Here is an 18,027-nt window from a genome sequence, read left to right on the forward strand (position 1 = left end):
TACAAAAAAGATTGATTTACTTCACAAAAAAGTTCATATAAAGTAATAGAGGATGACAACTAACATCGATTTTTGAACGCTTTATAATAAATTGATGACGCCAACGTAGATGACTCGAGTAATTAAATGTCTAGAAAGATCTAAAGCCTTGTGTCCGCGATGCTAAAAACTTTCTAGCTTGTCAAACTTGAACGTTCAAGTTTTAAAACTTGCTACATCCGAGTCTGATAGCAAATATCATCACGCGGGGTCATCACAGCCAAAACGGAGCTGTTCAGCTACGCTATCCAAGTTAGTGAATGATAAAGCATTGAGAAAGGAGCATCATGCTTCGTTTCGTCGCTCGCGGCAGATTCATCGTCTGTGACAATCTCGAGAAATGTTTAAACGCTTTGGGAGGCGTACGTGACACCTGCAGCGTCATCACCGTATCGAGGTTCAAGGAGAGACTTGCTGATGGTTCGACGTCGCGTTCGAATTGTTTGATCGATTCCGCGACACCTCGTGCAGCCGCCGATGCGACTCGCCGGGAAAATCGTCGGCTGTCATCAACGTCGACTGTCAGTGAAGCCCGCAAGACGTGTCTTTACGATCTTCACGTGGAAAAACAAGGCAAGTTGCAAATTTAATTGAGTTATTAATATCGAATTATATAGCATTCTAATGCTAAATTATTGCAGAATTTTGCTCGCAAATAAATAAATAACATAAGGTAGCTTTTCCGAGATGCGTTTCTTGATTTTTATAGTATTTAATATAGTAATACTTAATACAGAAAGTATGTAATAATTAAAAAAAGTCATTTTATGCGATTTTTTATTTAGGCAAAATTGTCAATTTTGCCGGATGGCTACTGCCGGTACAATATCGAGAGACGATTGCCGTATCTCATCTACACACCAGATCGTTGGCGTCGCTCTTCGACGTCGGTCACATGCTGCAAACGCGTGTTTCCGGTAAAGACGCCGGGGAATATTTGGAATCACTAACCACGTGCGATCTAAAAAATTTAAGCAAAGGTGCCGCGACTTTGACTGTCTTTACCAATGAAAAGGGGGGAATTTTAGACGATCTCATCATCACTAAAGACGACGAAGACAGATACTTCGTGGTGTCTAACGCGGGTAGGCGGGACGAAGACAGTCAACTTCTTTTGGAACGTCAGGTGAAAATTTGCACGCTTCTCATTTTGCCAGTCAAGATACAATAAACGCTCCTCTACTTTCAGGATGATTTCAAGAAAATTAGCAAAAACGTGTATATCGACTTTTTGGATCCCTTAGAGCAAGGTCTGATAGCTCTTCAAGGTCCTACAGCGGCGACGGTCCTCCAATCATTAGTAAAAATCGATCTTCAAACCCTAAAGTTTATGAACAGTGTCAAAACCGAGGTGTCAGGAAGTCGTATCAGAATTTCGCGATGTGGATACACCGGAGAGGACGGCTTTGAGATTTCGGTACCTGCGAATGATGCGATTAACCTAGTCGAAAGGATCTTGGAGATTTCTGACGTGAAGCTAGCCGGTTTAGGAGCCAGAGATAGCTTAAGGTAGATTGGTAGACAGACAGATATATATTACGCCTTAAAATAATATCTTCGAACGTGTAATCGAGATAATACGTGTGAGCTAATTTAAAAAGATTTAGATAAATAGCAAGCAATAAAGATAAAAATAATAATAAAGTGGAATTTTATTAGTTTTTTCCGTTAATTTTTACAGACTGGAGGCTGGACTATGTCTATACGGTCACGATATCAACGAGAACACTACACCAGTCGAAGCTGCCCTTACGTGGCTAGTCGGTATGGTCTCGCAAAAATCGCTAATGAATCCTCGAACATGATAATTACTCTTCTAATCGCTTCTAAATACCAATGTAGTTTCATCTTTTCTAACTAGCTCTTCTCTAACTTTGTCACGCGAAACGCGAATTATTGCAGTTTTACAAAATATCGATCTCCCTCTCTCTCTCTTTCTCATAGCGAAACGACGGAGGGCCGAGGCGAACTTTCCAGGCGCGAAACGAATACTTTCGCAGATCAAGACGGGCACGACGAAGAAACGCGTCGGGCTGTCACTGGGTCAAGGACCACCTGCCAGGGAAGGCGCGCCTATATTGACGCCGGAAGGTGAACGTGTGGGCAGCGTCACTTCCGGTGGACCAAGCCCGACCCTGGGTCGGCCGATCGCCATGGGATACATGCCGCCGGATTTGGCGCAATTCGGCGGTGGGGTATTGTTCGAGGTTCGAGGGAAAACGTACAAGGGTACCGTGACGAGAATGCCCTTTGTGAAAGCGAAGTATTACACCGCGAAATGATGCTGATTTCGCGACGGAAATTGCTCGATCTCCGGCAATACTACAAAATGATTAATTGACAGCGACGAATCGTTCATAAATTCGTCAAGCACGCGACCATTGATTAGGTTCGTTTGCTAACGCGAATAAGTTGCGATGAGTCGCAAGTGATATTTTAATTGATAAATAATTTTTAAAAATTTCACTTGCACACTAGCTGATCTTTAAATTGAATTAATGTCAAATAATTGGCCTCTTCCAAATTGATCGTTATAAATATTGTGGTAATATTAAATATAATATAATATAATACCAATCTTGTAAAACTGATTAGTAGAAGAATTTATAAGATCAATTATAATATTTATAGAAATGTGCATTTTTATAATAATTTTAGCATAATTGCAATATCTATTTTTATACATACATATATAAAATTTATGTAAAATATAATATAAATGTATCTAAAAGTAATGAATTATTATAGAAATTATATACCGAAGCATCTTTCAATAAATATAGTTTAAATACAATACATTATAGTTTTATTATATAACATTTATTTTATTATATCATGTAATGTATAATGCATGTTTATTATATAATAAATTATAACGTTTACTTTATTATATAATATTTTATAAAATATGACAAACATTATAAAAGTATAATAAATTTCTTTATAACCTTCTATAAACTCACACTCTGAAATTCATTTTCTATTTTTATTCTATCATTAATTCTACTACCTTCATATATGCGTATATGTATATTGATAATTCTATATTATCGACAACAATGAAATCGCATAATTATTCACCGATCGTAAAGATAAAAATTAATTTTAACTGATTCTAACTTATTCACTAACGATTAAAAATGTCGCTTAACGTACATTTGCCTTCTATGATATTTACTTATAATAAATCTCTTATAATAAATCTAGTAATAATATATACCGATTAAAGCGTCACTAGAAACTGATAATTGAATGTATACATATATGATATATTTTAATAATAAATAATTTTTCAAAGCCTCCAAAAAAGTGCTATTTTTTAGATACAGACGGGTATAAAAGACTATTTATCTCTCTAATGTAGAATATTTCATTAAACACACCTAACATCGGTATTGCAGAGATCTCGAAATCAATTAGCATTCGAGGGACTTGAGCGCTAAAGTCGATACTGTATCGACTGCAATGACTGCATCTACGAATAAAATAACAATCGATATAGATGATATAAAAAATCGCGGAACTCGCGTAAAAACGGCGACTGGGCACGGCCTTGATGCATCATGACTTACGACATTTGACATTTCTGCAATTCTGATATCCTCTTTGGCGCTATCGGATTTTCCCGGTGCTACTGCTTCCACACTTGATATTTTTATTTTTCTACGATACTTATTATCGGTACAAGCAAGCAATTGCGGCTACAGTGGAAAAATAATCACTGCTAATTGCTACCGCGTATTTTGTCGAACATTCGTCTGACACTCCAATTTTACATTGCGCGAAAGATCGAAACTACATACAATCGCACGGAGTTTACCTGGCGGAACTGTCGCGCCGACGCGATGTAAAAGCTGCCCGATGCTCTCTGTTCGAGCTAAATATCGTAGTTTTTCGAAAAATTCTCTCAATTTAACTTAACGCTCGATGCATCGGTACGCGAGAAAATTCTATAAAAGTGAATCAGAAAATGGCGGCCTTTCCCCGTTTACCCAGCCGCCGCTATTCGAGCACTGGCGAAGGTATAATCGGTGCTAGCTAATTAACATATCGGAACAGCGAATGCTCATACCTGATGACGATCGCGCGTCCGCTGCTCTTTCGATACACGTTGATGTGTAATGCGCTGATTCGATCGAGTCCGGGCCCGCGGAGACGGATCCGTTGCTCCGTTGGACATGTCAACGATCACCCGATCGGGCCGTCGCGCGTCGATGCCGAATTGCCGAAATCGCGACGCTCGTCGCGCAACACCGGTCGCGCACGACTCAACCCGTTACGAGCTCGCGACGAGCTTCTCGCGGAGCACTCGCGAACGACTTTCCGCGCGTGAAATTCGCGTTCGAACGGCAACGCACGCGAAAAATATACGGAGCGGAAAATATGCGCGCGCGATCCCGAGAACTACTGCGGCGCGTAAGTGACTGGGGCGCAATTCGAAAACTATCGCAGACGAAATTGCGATTATCGAAAGTATCGAATCGATCGAGGCGACCGAACGACTTCTCTGGTCACTAATATCACTATGGAGAGAAGTTTGAGAGTTGGCATGCCTGCGCGTTTTAAACGAAACCTATCCACTGGCGTCTCTTGGTCTCTATGCGATGATAATTAAAATATACGAACTCAAAAACACGCAAAGAAATACGACACTTGTTGTTAATAAAATAATGCACTCACCGAGCTGCTCCGCGTCGATGCCGTCTTTTCGCGCCGAAAAAATCTCCGCTGACGTTCTCATCTCAGCTCGAGAGAAAGTACCACGCGTATTAATAACGATCGCCCGAAATCTTTATTCGACACTCCCGACATCGCGAGTGCTCCAAAACACACGGTAGTGTCTCGCGCCAAGTGCATGCGCTGGCCATCACGTACACGCGCCGGCATAAATGATAATGTCCCGCGGCGACTAGGGTATGCGTGTGCTTACATACGTAATCTTGCCCACTTGCCGTCGAGGGATACCATTTCTGCCGGTGCATGTACACACGATCACACACGACACAAACGAGTAACGCGGAAGGCGCGCGGAGTTCAACTTGTCGCGACGCAACAGGTTATACCAACGTTGCACTTTACGCACGCGATTATTTCCACGCATCACACTGTCCCTCGCGTGTTAACACGATCGTTCGCAAATATTCATCACTCTCGATATCGTATCTGCGCGCAATTCACACTTGGAAAACCCGACAAGTACGGAGCTCCTACCCGGAGCACGGAGCGAAGTAACAATGGCATGGCAAGGAGAACTGCGGGGGCGCGGGCGGCGCGACGAGCCCGCGAGCGCCCGCGCCGGCGCGGCGCGTGACGTAAGGGTGACGTCACGAGGGGGAGAGCGGTAAACAAACGTTTAAATTAACGCTCACGAAAATACGACGCGGCGACGCAACGCTGTAAAATAGCAGTTATTATTTCACGATAATTATGGGCGATAATCGTTTTTCTTAATGACGCTTTAATCCAATTACATATCGCGTTTTGAAATTCTCATCAATTTAAGTATAATATGTTGACGATCTTGAGATACATTGAACTGCACATCGAATTAAACATCTCTTTAAGAAATAAGATTTACTTCATCCAGTTGGAAAATTATGTCTTGTCAATTAATTTATCGTTCTTATACTGTGTTTAATTATTTTAAGAGATACAGCTAGAACACTTTATCGCTACATTAATTATTTTTAATAAAAATTTCTAATAATTGTTCGAAAAAGACTGTGATTCTTTTATAATATATCATTTTTTATACATATATTTGATTTACGTTTGTAGTATAATTTTACAAATCCATTGAAATGAAAAAATAACTTACCGGCCAAGATGCGCAACAGCGGAATTGTAACCCTGCGTCGATCTGTAACATAAAAATATTTTTACATTAAAGCAGTGTCAGCGGAAACTCCGAAATTGCGAAATGGCGCCGGAGCTAAACCTCGAGCGAGTTAATGAATATCACGTAATGGGTGAATCAAGTCGCGCTTGATAAAGTGACGGAATCCGCCACACAGGGATCGACAGAAGACAGAATAGCAAAATAATAAACGAACAACTCACCCCACGGTTGCCCCGCTGTCGCCCGATGCCTCCCAGGCCTCCTCCTCCTCTCCTCGGTCCTCCTTCGTTGTCGCACTCACTCACGACGTTCACGAAAATCGACGATATATCGTCGCTTATGATCGCGCGCTATTTTCGACACTTTGCACGGCACTCCCGGTATTAATCTCGCGACGCTGCGCGTACTTAATTACACAGCGACGAAAGAATTACGTCGGAGATGCTACGCGGACAAAGCTATACGATCCGCTCGACGCCCCGGACGCCCGTCAGCCCGTGATGTCCCGCAGGTAGACACGACGAGTGAATCCTAAGATGGCGGAGAGAGTTTCGTAAATCGCGCGGCCAACTTCACTCGCCGGGAGCAACCGCGAGGACGCGATACACTTGCTGCTTGTCAGGCGATTTTGATTAACTGCAATTAAATCATCGATTTATTAACACTGTCTATCCTCCACGATCGCCAAACATCAAAACACGATTAAATATGACAAACAAGTTAAACGTACGACGTTAATAGAGACTGTGATGATCGCTAATTAAACACGTCGCGACGTCACTCGATTTAGAGCCCGCTCGATTCCTTTATCCGTATTTCGAAAACGACGGCGACTTCATTTTAAAGCCGCGCGACGCGCGACACGACGCGAGTCAAGTTGACGGTTTAAAAAAGTGAGACCGATTATTCAAAAAAAATGTAATCGAATGCGATATACCTCAGTATCAGTATAAATTCCGCAAAGCGCATGTATTAAATATTAAATAAATATTTGATATAGATCACAGTTTTCAAGTATGTTATCCGCCAGAAATATGTACGGCTACGTAGTTCAGAGCGTACGCTTTATGGACATAGAGGCGCCCGTAGACGGATCGCATCAAAAATGGAAAGACTTCCATTCTCAGACTTCTCTTGTTGAAGCCTCAAGCCACGATGTTTGCCGAGGTTCGAAGCACACAGAACAGAGGGCACATTGTTCGTGCACCGTGGAAACAAACGGAGAGGCGGCTCGGAGCTCCAATATTCCGAAGATTAGTGTTAATTAACAATAATTAATAATAAGAATAAATGCGCGCGCGATAGAGTTTCATAAACGTTTCGAGAAATAGTACAACAGATCCGGAATCGAACATGGTGCGAAGCAGCGACAAGTAAGTGATACTCGTAGTTGAGGTTATGACACGCATTTCGCTTTCATTATCTCAAACTTGACGATCGAATAAATGTTGACGCAGGGACAGGCATCACCGGCGGAGATCGCGATCGAGATCAAGATCGAGGTCGGGCGAACCCGAGAAGAAACGACGGCGGTCCAGAAGCAGGGAGCGTGAGAGGGAGAGAGACAAGGGACGACATCGCGAGCGAAGGAGTCGTTCGCGAGATAGAGACAGAGAGAGGAGCGACAGAAGGGAGCGTTCCGAGAGGGACAGGGATCGCGAGAGAAAACGGTATACCCTCCTAAAAAGAGTTTCGGTACCTTAATCTGAAACAATCGTTCGTGGGCGTTCTTCTCCGATCACAAATTTATGGAAGATGTTTTCGACAATAGTTATAACAATAAAATAATTCATTGACATTGATTGTTCTCGGTATACTAGTGGAGACAGTAAAGAAAAGCGTCTTACAGGCTCGAAATCTTCACGCTCTGGCAAAGAACGATCCAACAGGTCTCGCTCACGCGATAGAAAGGATAAAGAAAAGGGGGACAATGAAGAATTGCCTTTCGATCATACAAAGTTAGACAAGGTAAGCCTTCAAAAATTACAGAAAGAACAACAAGCGATGTAAGGTAAATGTACCGATCCCTGGACACGTACCTATGTCTGGACATTTTCATCATTTAGTCATTTTAGTTAAATAAGTTATAACGCGAATTAAAATCAAAGAATCAAAGATAAAAATATTTTTCTTGTATTATATATTTTTATCTTTAATTTTAATTCACGTTATACTTATTTAAAAACTAAAGTGATAAAGGTATCCAGACATAGGTCTTAAGTGTCCCACTATTGGTACATTTACTTTACACGATAATTGAATATTACAGGAGGAGGAGCAAAAGAGACTGGAATTGGAAATGCAAAAGAGAAGGGAGAGGATAGAAAGATGGCGCGCAGAAAGGAAGAAGAAAGAGCTGGAAGCAACCAAAAAAGACGGTAAGACATCTATTTTGGCAAATCTTCAGCTACCCATGAAAAAGTGGTCCCTTGAGGATGATAGTGACGAAGAGACTCCTGTGGTACAGAATAACAAGGAGGCAAAAGAAGAAGGTGTAAAGGAAGAAATTGAGGAAGTAAAGGAGGAGGTGAAAGATGAAGAGGAGGAGATTGATCCACTCGATGCTTTTATGGCAGAGGCAAGTATTGCTAGAATTACTATATTCAAGTTGATTTTATATATACTTACATCTAATTAATTTAATAGGTCCAAGAAGAAGTGAGAAAAGTGAATAAATTTGACAGTAAAGCTCCGAAAAGTGCCAACAATGGCACTAATTCTGCATCACAAAGCGGTGGCGTGGTCATTGTGACTGGAGTGGCTAAAAAAAAAGTACAGAAACAGAAGGGAGAATTGATTGAGCAGAATCAAGATGGATTGGAGTATTCCAGCGAAGAGGAGGGCGAGAATCTTCACGAGACCGCGGCCGGTATAGCAAACAAACAGAAGCGAGAATTAGCTAAAGTTGATCATGCTACGACAGATTATCAACCATTTCGAAAGTCCTTTTATGTCGAAGTACCTGAGATTGGTATGGCTATATATTTTTAAATTATTTTTTTCTATTGATGAATGAATAAATATATGTAATATACACTTGCAGCAAGAATGACACCAGAAGAAGTAGAAGCGTATAAGGAAGAATTAGAGGGCATTCGCGTGAAAGGTAAAGGTTGCCCAAAGCCTATCAAGTCCTGGGCGCAATGTGGCGTAACCAAGAAAGAATTGGAAGTATTGAAGAAACTCGGTTATGAGAAACCGACGCCCATTCAATGCCAAGCGATTCCGGCAATCATGTCTGGTCGCGATCTCATAGGTATAGCGAAAACTGGTAGCGGAAAAACGCTAGCTTTTCTTTTACCAATGTTTCGTCACATACTCGATCAACCACCGTTGGCCGATGGTGACGGACCGATCGCGTTAATCATGACACCAACTAGGGAATTGTGTATGCAAATCGGCAGGGATTCGAAGAAATTTACAAAATCCCTGGGTCTTTCACACGTGTGTGTTTACGGCGGAACCGGTATTTCCGAGCAAATAGCAGAGCTTAAGAGAGGGGCTGAAATCATCGTATGCACACCGGGAAGGATGATCGACATGCTTGCTGCTAATAGTGGACGAGTTACCAATTTACGTCGAGTAACATATGTAGTGCTTGATGAAGCCGACAGGATGTTTGATATGGGTTTTGAACCGCAGGTGATGCGTATTATGGAGAATGTGAGACCAGATAGACAGACGGTGCTATTTAGCGCAACGTTTCCGCGACAAATGGAGGCGTTAGCCAGGAGAATACTCACGAGACCGGTCGAAGTACAGGTCGGTGGACGTTCTGTCGTCTGCAAGGATGTGGAGCAGCATGTGGTTGTCCTCGAGGAAGACCAAAAGTTCTACAAGTTACTTGAAATCCTCGGACATTATCAAGACAAAGGCTCCACCATTATATTCGTAGACAAGCAAGAGAACGCAGATACGTTACTCAAGGATCTTATGAAAGCTTCGTATTCCTGCATGTCTCTTCACGGCGGTATAGACCAATGCGATCGAGATTCAACCATATTGGACTTCAAAGCGGGACGAACAAAATTGCTCGTGGCTACGTCCGTCGCTGCTAGAGGCTTGGATGTCAAGCAATTGGTGTTAGTCATTAATTACGATTGTCCGAATCACTATGAAGATTACGTGCACAGATGTGGTCGAACTGGTCGGGCCGGAAATAAAGGGTAAGTTGAACCTTTTACAATACAATTTTTTTACGATATAAAGTATTTTTTTATTCCAAATTTACGGTATGTTTTCTTTTCAGATACGCTTACACCTTTATTACGTCAGAGCAAGAACGTTACGCCGGCGATATTTTGCGTGCGTATGAGTTAGCGGGTGTACCCGTTCCAGAACCTTTGCGCCAATTGTGGGAAGGTTACAAAGCCCGTCAAGCCGCGGATGGAAAGAAGGTTCATACTGGAGGTGGTTTCAGTGGCAAAGGATTTAAGTTTGACGAATCGGAGGCTGCTTTGGCGAACGAGAAGAAGAAATTCCAAAAAGCAGCCTTGGGACTGCAAGATTCTGACGATGAGGACATAGAAAACGATATCGATCAACAGATCGAGAGTATGCTAGCGCCTAAGCGAACCGTTCGTGAAATAGCTAAGCCAAGCGCGACCAGTATTACAGTGCCCGGTCAACCGATACCTAGTGCCACTGATAAGCTTGAATTGGCCAGAAGATTGGCATCAAAGATAAACATTGCGAAGAATCTGGGCGCCGAGGCGAAAGGCGCTACTCAACAAGCAGCAGAAGCTATACTCAAGGGTGCAGGACCTACAAATCTTATTACGGTATAATTCTAATTTTTTGTTCTAATGTTACCGCAATAATTTTACGATAGTAAACAATTTTTTTTTCTTTTACACAGGCAAAGACAGTCGCGGAACAATTGGCGGCGAAGCTGAACACTAAATTGAATTATCAGCCGCGCGAGGAAGATCTCGTGGAAAGCGACGTGGAAACGGGCGAGCAAACATTCCGCAAATACGAAGAGGAGCTCGAGATCAACGACTTCCCACAACAAGCGAGATGGCGAGTTACGAGTAAGGAGGCTCTTGCTCAGATCTCGGAATATTCTGAGGCGGGTCTGACAGTGAGAGGAACTTACATCGCACCTGGGAAGACGCCACCGGAAGGCGAAAGGAAATTATACCTGGCAATAGAATCGACGAGCGAGTTAGCAGTGAGCAAGGCCAAAGCGGAAGTGTCTCGACTCATCAAGGAAGAGCTCATCAAACTGCAAGCGTCTGGCGCTCACACCGCGTCGCGAGGTCGATACAAAGTTTTATAAAGTTTTGGGATCATTTTAATGATATGCCGTAAGGATATCATGCATACGCGAATGTATATGATAAAAGTTTAGAAATTTATTATACATGCAAATATAATGTGCTTGTTTTTAACAAACAGTACAATAACAAAATATACTTAACGACTGTGAGAGCATTATTTATATCATTGGCACAAACCACTGCGGGCAATCCAAGTTTTCGCACGTTTATAAATAAAATGCGAGCACCCACATTGTCCCCTTAACGAGTTCTACTGTATTAATTTATCTATACGAAATAAAAATTCGAATGAACGCTCAGCAGCGTAAATCCACACCTAGACAGTATACGCCAAAAAAAATCATACATTCATAGCAGTTGCATTCTTAATCAAGTCCTAGGTTAACTTTCCTATCGATAGAAGAAATTAATAACAAAGAGAATAAGATTTTTTTCTTTGATTTCTTTGAATGACGCATTCTTAATCAAATCCTAGGTTAATTTTTCCTATCGATAAGAAATTAATAACAAAGAGAATAAGATTTATTTCTTTGATTTCTTTGAATGACGCTTCGAGCTTTTGCATAAAAATCACATTTGTGAACACACGATATACTAATGTCGATATGCGATCAATATGCGATCTGATATATATAAAACTTAAGTTTACGATGTCTTTATTTATAATTTATGAGCACAGTTTTCGATTACCCGCGACGACATTACGGATTACGCGCGCAGGAAATCCTTTATTTTTGTACATCCACTCATTATATACTCTTTCCTCTTTGGCAATATTAATTGATAACTAAAAATACATTCTGCTGTACGCTATTAGAAGGCACTAGAAGAATCACAGACACGAGACACGCTGTAGACATTCGTCGCCGCGAATGACATCGCGATTAGGTAAAGAAATACTTTCAGCACCAAGAACGAAGCAGAAAACAAGATTAATCGCTCATAGCTCCAACTGTTCTTTGACGATAATACATCTCGGATAATTCACGCGATCAGTTAAAATGTATATTTAAATACTGGACAGAATAAGCGATGCATCTCATTTTCCTTTTGGCGTGATCATAATTCAGGATAAAACGTTTAGCAAGAAGATGGTAACGATAATCGTCGCGAACCAAGCACGAATTTTCATGGCACTAGAAACGTAACTGTGGGCTATCTCGGCTCTGGTCAGCGAACCCAGAGGTACTTCCGCCGCAATCCGAGGACTCCTCTCCGAAATCCTGGTAACAAGCTTTTCTGTTTCCGTCACGCAAGCTCGCAATTGCAGCGCCGACAACTTCTTGGTAACGGGTTGTACAACGATGAAGATATCGCGATCCGGTGTCATCATACCACGAACAGCGCATTGTGCCACTTGCAGCTGGCGACCTAGAGCGACCAGGAGAGCCTCTAAAGTGACGGAGTCCTTGTCAGTTTCCTCGTCCATCATATAGTAGATCCTGTCCAACTATAAGCGAAGAAATAAATGTTCAAAAAAGATTAACTGAGTCCAAAAGTCAAAAGTTTATATAAATTAATCACTATTGTAATTTACAAAAACATGTATATCCCAAAACAACGCAAACATCTAAAAAATAATTCGAAAATCTGAAAGACATATGTACCTGTTTCTTCGAGTAGAACAATCTTGCCGCTCCTCCGCAGACAGGACAACAAGCACCGGGAGGGGTGACCCCGATACAATACGGTTCCTCCAAGGCAGGACACTGCACGGTGTCGCCGCAACGAGGTCTCGCCTGATCTCCTATGAGACCGACGGCGACGCACGGACCTTGATAGTCCACGACGGTTCTTTCAGCCCAAGCCGCGCATTCGTTAGCGTAGACCTCGCCGTTGATGCCGCATACCGGACCACGAAGGCTGCACCCCTTCAGACAAGGTCCTCTGTAACTCAAGGTGGCCCCAGCTCGGATCATCGCGCACACGGAGGGATACTGGCGATTCTTCCGATCGCAGACTGGTCCACTGGACTCGTCGCGCGGATTGCAGTCTATCGGCACGCACTCGTATTGCCGACACGGTTTATGCAAACGCGACAGGCAGACCCTGGGTCTACGGACGCACTTCTCCGAGCTGTCGCAGGGATTGGGCATACAGGGATCCCTACTGGAACAGCTGCCAAATTCCACCTCGGTGGCCGACAGCTCGGCGCACTTCGCTAGGCAGGCGGACGCGAAGGTGAAGCCCAGCCTGCCGCAAACCGGAACGTAATGAGCCGGACAGTCGCAGGGTAAAGACGGTGTTCGCAGCTCGCCACAGCTTCTCTTGGAACACGTGAATTCGCCCTCGAAACAGTGGCAGGGATTGCACTCGAGGTAGAAGTTGGCCTTGTGTTGGATGAACCGGTCGTGTACCCAGCAGGATTTGAAGTTGAAGCAGTTGAGGGTACGGCACTTCTCCAGGCCACGCGTCGTGCACTGACAGATCTTCAGGCAACCCTGCTGATCGAATCGCGGGATCTGGATCCAGGATCCGACCGGTACCAACTGCTTCGACATCTCGCCGAGGGAACAAGCCGGCACGCAACGATAGATCTTGGCGCCATTCGGTTGGAGCATGCAGAGCTGGCCCTGTAGGCAAGGATTCCGCTTGCAGGGCGTCGTGATGTCCTCATCGGGATGAATCACAGCCTCGTCGTCCTGCGGATCGTCTAGGAACGGCCGTAACGAGACGCACGGTGCGTCCGGTCTTCCCGGCGACAGCTTGGCGCACAAGGTAGCCGCTGTGTGAGGTCCGGTAATCGCGCTCCAGTCCACGCAGCTCGCCATCAGCTCCAAACAATCCTCGCGGCAGAGCCGCGTCTCGTGGATTCTCGTCTCGCAAGGTCGCAGCTGCAGAAGACAGGCCGCCGCGCGTAGAGTCTCTGCTGGGCAGGAAGCGGCGGCGCGCACGGGCACACCTAAACCGCGAATAATGCCTCCTCTGGACCAATGATCAGCCTCCCATTTGGCCGCCTCGTCGGCCGCATTCGTGCATGTTCTAGCAAGAAATTAAATATTCGATTACGACAAGCGCAAGTTTCTAAAGAGACTTTTATAAACGTTACTAATTGGAGTTGATTTTGATGCTTAAATTCTGAAACTGCTAAGCTTGAGCTTACTTGCAGACTATTGATATGTCGAGACCTTAGTCACACTCACGATTCATACCTAAACAAAGTCGTAGGTCTGTCGTTAAACCGCGCACAATAAGACAACCCGGAGCAGCCCATCTCGCAGGAGTCATCCGCGTCTTCGAGACACCTCCTCAGTTCACCCTCTAAACTGGACGAGAGGCACAGTGCGTCCAGTTGTAGCCAGGCGGTCTCCCAGTCTGCCTGGAAGGCCCGCCAGCACAAACTCTGGCAGGAGGGCCTCGTCGCCTTCGTGCAACATGCTAGTTTGCCAGCGTCCAAGGGTAACCGCGCCGGTTTTGTCGAGCCCGATTTCAGCAAACAGCTCCACATCGGCGACTGTGGTAACACGGGACTGCACTTCTCCGCCAGGGCGTCCATGATCTCCTGGTCGGTCGTCGCGGTGTGGAGAGTTCTGCGACACGTGTCCAGGCATGCTGGAGTCGTCGCTTCCTCACAACAGTGCAAATCTGCAGAGATAGAATGAGCTAAATTCTATGACATAGATAAATCAAATAATCAATCGTTTGCTGATGTCAGTCGATAAACAATTATTGCTACTGAACTCAAATTCGATAATTAATGCGCCTACTCCATAGAATCACGATTTTTTATAAAATGTTAACTAACGTTGCTTCGGATCCTCAGCATGCTTCACTTCGGCTACGCCCTTTAGACACTTGGGAACCTGATGGAAACAACCCTTGCTGCTGTACAGCTTCAAGCTAGATTGCTTGCCGGGCTTGTAAAAGATATCCTTGCAGATAGCCCTGCACGTATCATTGGAAACGTTGTTGCAGCATCGTTCGGCTTCTTCGCGCTTTTCCAGACAAAAGAAAAACTCGGGCTCGTCGCTCGGTCGGCAGGATTCGTTCAGATCGTTTGTGGAACCGGACAGAGCGCAGGTCGTGCGACATGTTGGATTCTGAGCGAGACGGCAGCATCCTCGACCCGTCCAGTTCTCGTTCCTCTTGAGCTCTGTAGAATTCAAATAACTCGGTATTTTTGCGGTAACATTTGTTGCACACTTGGATACGCAGAACGCTTACCATTTAACGTCGTGTTCACGCAGGACCAAAAATCCAACTGAAAAAAAAAAAGATTCGAGCGTGAGGGATGATAGTTGCAAAAAAAGAGAGGAAAAAGAAAGAAAGGAAATGATGAAGAAAGTGAAGTGGCACAATCGAGCGACCGCGAGTCCCGAGATCATCTTTCATAAAATCGTCACCGCGAAATAAAAAAAAACGTGGATCGCGTTACAAACATCCTAAATCGTTTAAGGCGCCCATTGTCGAGAGGCTTCCGATCCAGATCTGAGCTGAATAAAGAGAAGCGAGTGTCGATCGCGTGGGATCGAGTTTTAGAAATAAAAATCGTGTGGCAACTCACCAGCTCCATGGAACAAAACTCCAGTAGACGTTGAGTGGCATTTTCTCTCGCTTCGATCTCGGCACCCAGGACTACCAGGGATATCTGTACAAAATTGCGACGAAATTACCTTAACAAAAGGACGCGAGTTGCGATAGAATTACAAAGAAAAGTCATAGCATGAATAAAATTTATTTCAGAACAACACCGTCTCGGAGATCTAAAATTACTTCGCAGGAAAGAATATAAATGGTAATAAAGTAGCGACAGAAGAAACTCATTGCATAAATGTGTAAATTATTCCGACGAGTTTGGATTTCGAGGCGTTAACTTTAATGTTTGCCTCGGCTGACTCGAATCGAGCGTCGAGGACTTCCCAAATTCGAAATGCAGCGCGGCGCATTAGCGGCTATTAAGAATCAAGGACACGAATGCAGCGCGCGGGCCCCGCGATTTCCTGTTGCCCGTCACTGAATGACAATCGTCCTCGGGGGCTCGGGGCTCGGGGACCAGATATCGCTCTCGCGCGTTTCGTCCTCATCTCGGATTCAATCGATGTCCTCCGCGAGGACACGCCGGATCCACTCGGTATGTCCATCACGGTCAAGAGTTACGACCATCCATCAACATGCGGTGGGTCTCGACGGGCCCTGGCGATAGACACAGTCAAAGGTCACACTCGACCGCGGAACGTAAATCATCGATCACTCGTTTGTATATTTTTTTCGAGTAGCAATTTTTTAAATTAATTTGCAGTTTCGTCCAAGACGACAAATCGTATATTTTTATTAAAATAACAGTACACAGAAAAAAAAGAAGTCAAATGAAAACCAGAAAACTTATATACTCGTGTATACGCAACAATCTATAATCCTCTTATAAGAATTTCAATTTTTATTTCAACTTTTGTTTTTGGTTGAACTATATAAAATGACTTTATTCAAGCAAGTTTTCTTGGCTTATACTTTAACGCAATATAATCTCATCTCAAGATTATATATTCATGCGTATATATACGAGTTTTCTGTGTATGTTACAAGCTATGTTAAACGCGATTATGTGTTTGCGATGGCATTTTTATTAATTTCTCCACTAAAGGGAACTTTATTTTATAATTTAGTAATCCGGCCAGATTTCCAGAATATTTCTAAGTTAGAGTATTATAAATGTTAGAGGTGAAAGTGATGTGGAGCTGAGAAAACGTACGACGTACGTATTTCCGTCGCGGTATATTCTGGGAGGTATGCGCAGCCGGGTCACGTTGCCATCTTGAAAGGGTGCATTTTCCACTGGCAAATTTTTCGCGGCGGTTTTAACGCCGAGAAATATGTTGGTGGTGAAAAATTTCTATTTTCTGCTGAACACATAAACGTCTGAAGTTCACAATTCTCGAATAATGATGAACGATAAAGTGACGCGAGTGACGAAAAAAAATATCACCGTTTCTCCGTTTTTGATATCGCAATTGAAACTGACATAGAAAATACTATATCGTTCGCAAAAATCTAAAATGAACGTTTACTTCGAAGCTCATATATCTCGGACCAGATAAATCAGGCCTCGACTGCCTCCGAGCGAAAGCCGAGATCAAAAGATACCGAAAATAGAGCCGCGAGCTTTCATAATTTGCTCCGTGCTCTCATTTGCCGAACTCCCGAACGATGGCAAGCGACTGTGAGGTGTCGGTCGACTAATTAAATCGGTAGTCATCTGCAGTTCTCTCCGATACAACGAACAACTGTATGCAACGAACAACTCAGCTTTTGTAGAGATTATAAATAGTGTCGGTGTGTTTTTGAGTTATCTTTCTGACATAATACAAAATTGTCTACATTAACCAACAGAAGAAAATATACGATACAATTTATTTAACATATAATTAAATAAGTAATAATATATAATTAAATAAAATATAATTATTAGAAAAAAACTAATTCGGCAAAACTGTATTTCCTAATGTGAAGCAGCAACGAAAATACTGCTGACCCGGATAAGAAGGAAAAAAAACGCCCACGTGTTCCCGCGACGAAGAAGCGTCTTTCCTGTCCATCTCAAGAATAACTTGTCACATATCTCAGAGCTTTCGTCACGATTTCCGGTTATTTCGTTGCTAAATGGCCAAGAAGGAAGCGCTCATCAGTAGTCAGGCAAGACGATCCAAAGAAACAGCTTTCTCCAAAGTTTTTCTGCACCTCGCCTTATATCGTGTCTCACATTTCAATCGAGCGATAACGTCGCAAGGAACACTGAAAAATGTAAAACGCCCAGAACCGCGAAAAATTATGTCAAAGAGTCTTTTGTAAAAAAAAAAAACTTCGCCGGATATCTTTGTAATTTTTACAACCGAATTTATTCCTCATTTCAGATTCAAGACTTTGAAGGAT

At 43.3% G+C, this 18,027-nt stretch overlaps 3 protein-coding genes and 1 long non-coding RNA gene across 8 annotated transcripts in view; 2 read left to right on the forward strand and 2 right to left on the reverse strand.

Annotated features, from left to right (window-relative positions):
- The window catches only part of LOC139767686 (uncharacterized), a 212,472-nt gene extending 207,184 nt beyond the window's left edge, over positions 1-5,288 (reverse strand). Inside the window, exon 1 of one of the 4 annotated variants that reach the window (XR_011717198.1) lies at positions 4,720-5,288. This is a non-coding gene — a long non-coding RNA (uncharacterized lncRNA). The other 3 variants (XR_011717196.1, XR_011717199.1, XR_011717197.1) reach the window with 3 other exon arrangements.
- LOC139767682 (aminomethyltransferase, mitochondrial) lies at positions 268-2,835 on the forward strand. Its single transcript, XM_071697231.1, has 5 exons — positions 268-612; positions 825-1,165; positions 1,229-1,548; positions 1,721-1,803; positions 1,984-2,835. The coding sequence occupies exons 1-5, from the start codon at positions 327-329 to the stop codon at positions 2,319-2,321; spliced, it is 1,368 nt and encodes a 455-aa protein (XP_071553332.1). The 5' UTR covers positions 268-326; the 3' UTR covers positions 2,322-2,835.
- A 1,758-nt stretch (positions 5,289-7,046) lies between the features above and the next one.
- Positions 7,047-11,304, forward strand: Prp5 (pre-mRNA processing factor 5). Its single transcript, XM_071697234.1, has 8 exons — positions 7,047-7,251; positions 7,336-7,548; positions 7,699-7,846; positions 8,148-8,456; positions 8,525-8,849; positions 8,922-10,044; positions 10,128-10,659; positions 10,737-11,304. The coding sequence occupies exons 1-8, from the start codon at positions 7,232-7,234 to the stop codon at positions 11,157-11,159; spliced, it is 3,093 nt and encodes a 1,030-aa protein (XP_071553335.1). The 5' UTR covers positions 7,047-7,231; the 3' UTR covers positions 11,160-11,304.
- Reck (reversion-inducing-cysteine-rich protein with kazal motifs) overlaps positions 11,216-18,027 on the reverse strand; it is a 37,553-nt gene continuing 30,741 nt past the window's right edge. For both annotated transcript variants that reach the window (XM_071697236.1, XM_071697235.1), the window contains exons 3-8: positions 15,665-15,748; positions 15,325-15,361; positions 14,906-15,253; positions 14,313-14,745; positions 12,768-14,142; positions 11,216-12,610 (exon numbers count right to left, since the gene is read on the reverse strand). In XM_071697236.1, the coding sequence (XP_071553337.1) occupies positions 12,227-12,610; positions 12,768-14,142; positions 14,313-14,745; positions 14,906-15,253; positions 15,325-15,361; positions 15,665-15,748 (2,661 nt within the window). In that variant the 3' untranslated portion in view covers positions 11,216-12,226. The remainder of the gene's footprint in view (positions 12,611-12,767; positions 14,143-14,312; positions 14,746-14,905; positions 15,254-15,324; positions 15,362-15,664; positions 15,749-18,027) is intronic.

Source organism: Temnothorax nylanderi, unplaced genomic scaffold, assembly GCF_030848795.1.
Source record: "Temnothorax nylanderi isolate EJ_2023f unplaced genomic scaffold, tnyl_v1.0 TNYL_tig0011_pilon, whole genome shotgun sequence".
NCBI lineage: Eukaryota > Metazoa > Arthropoda > Insecta > Hymenoptera > Formicidae > Temnothorax > Temnothorax nylanderi.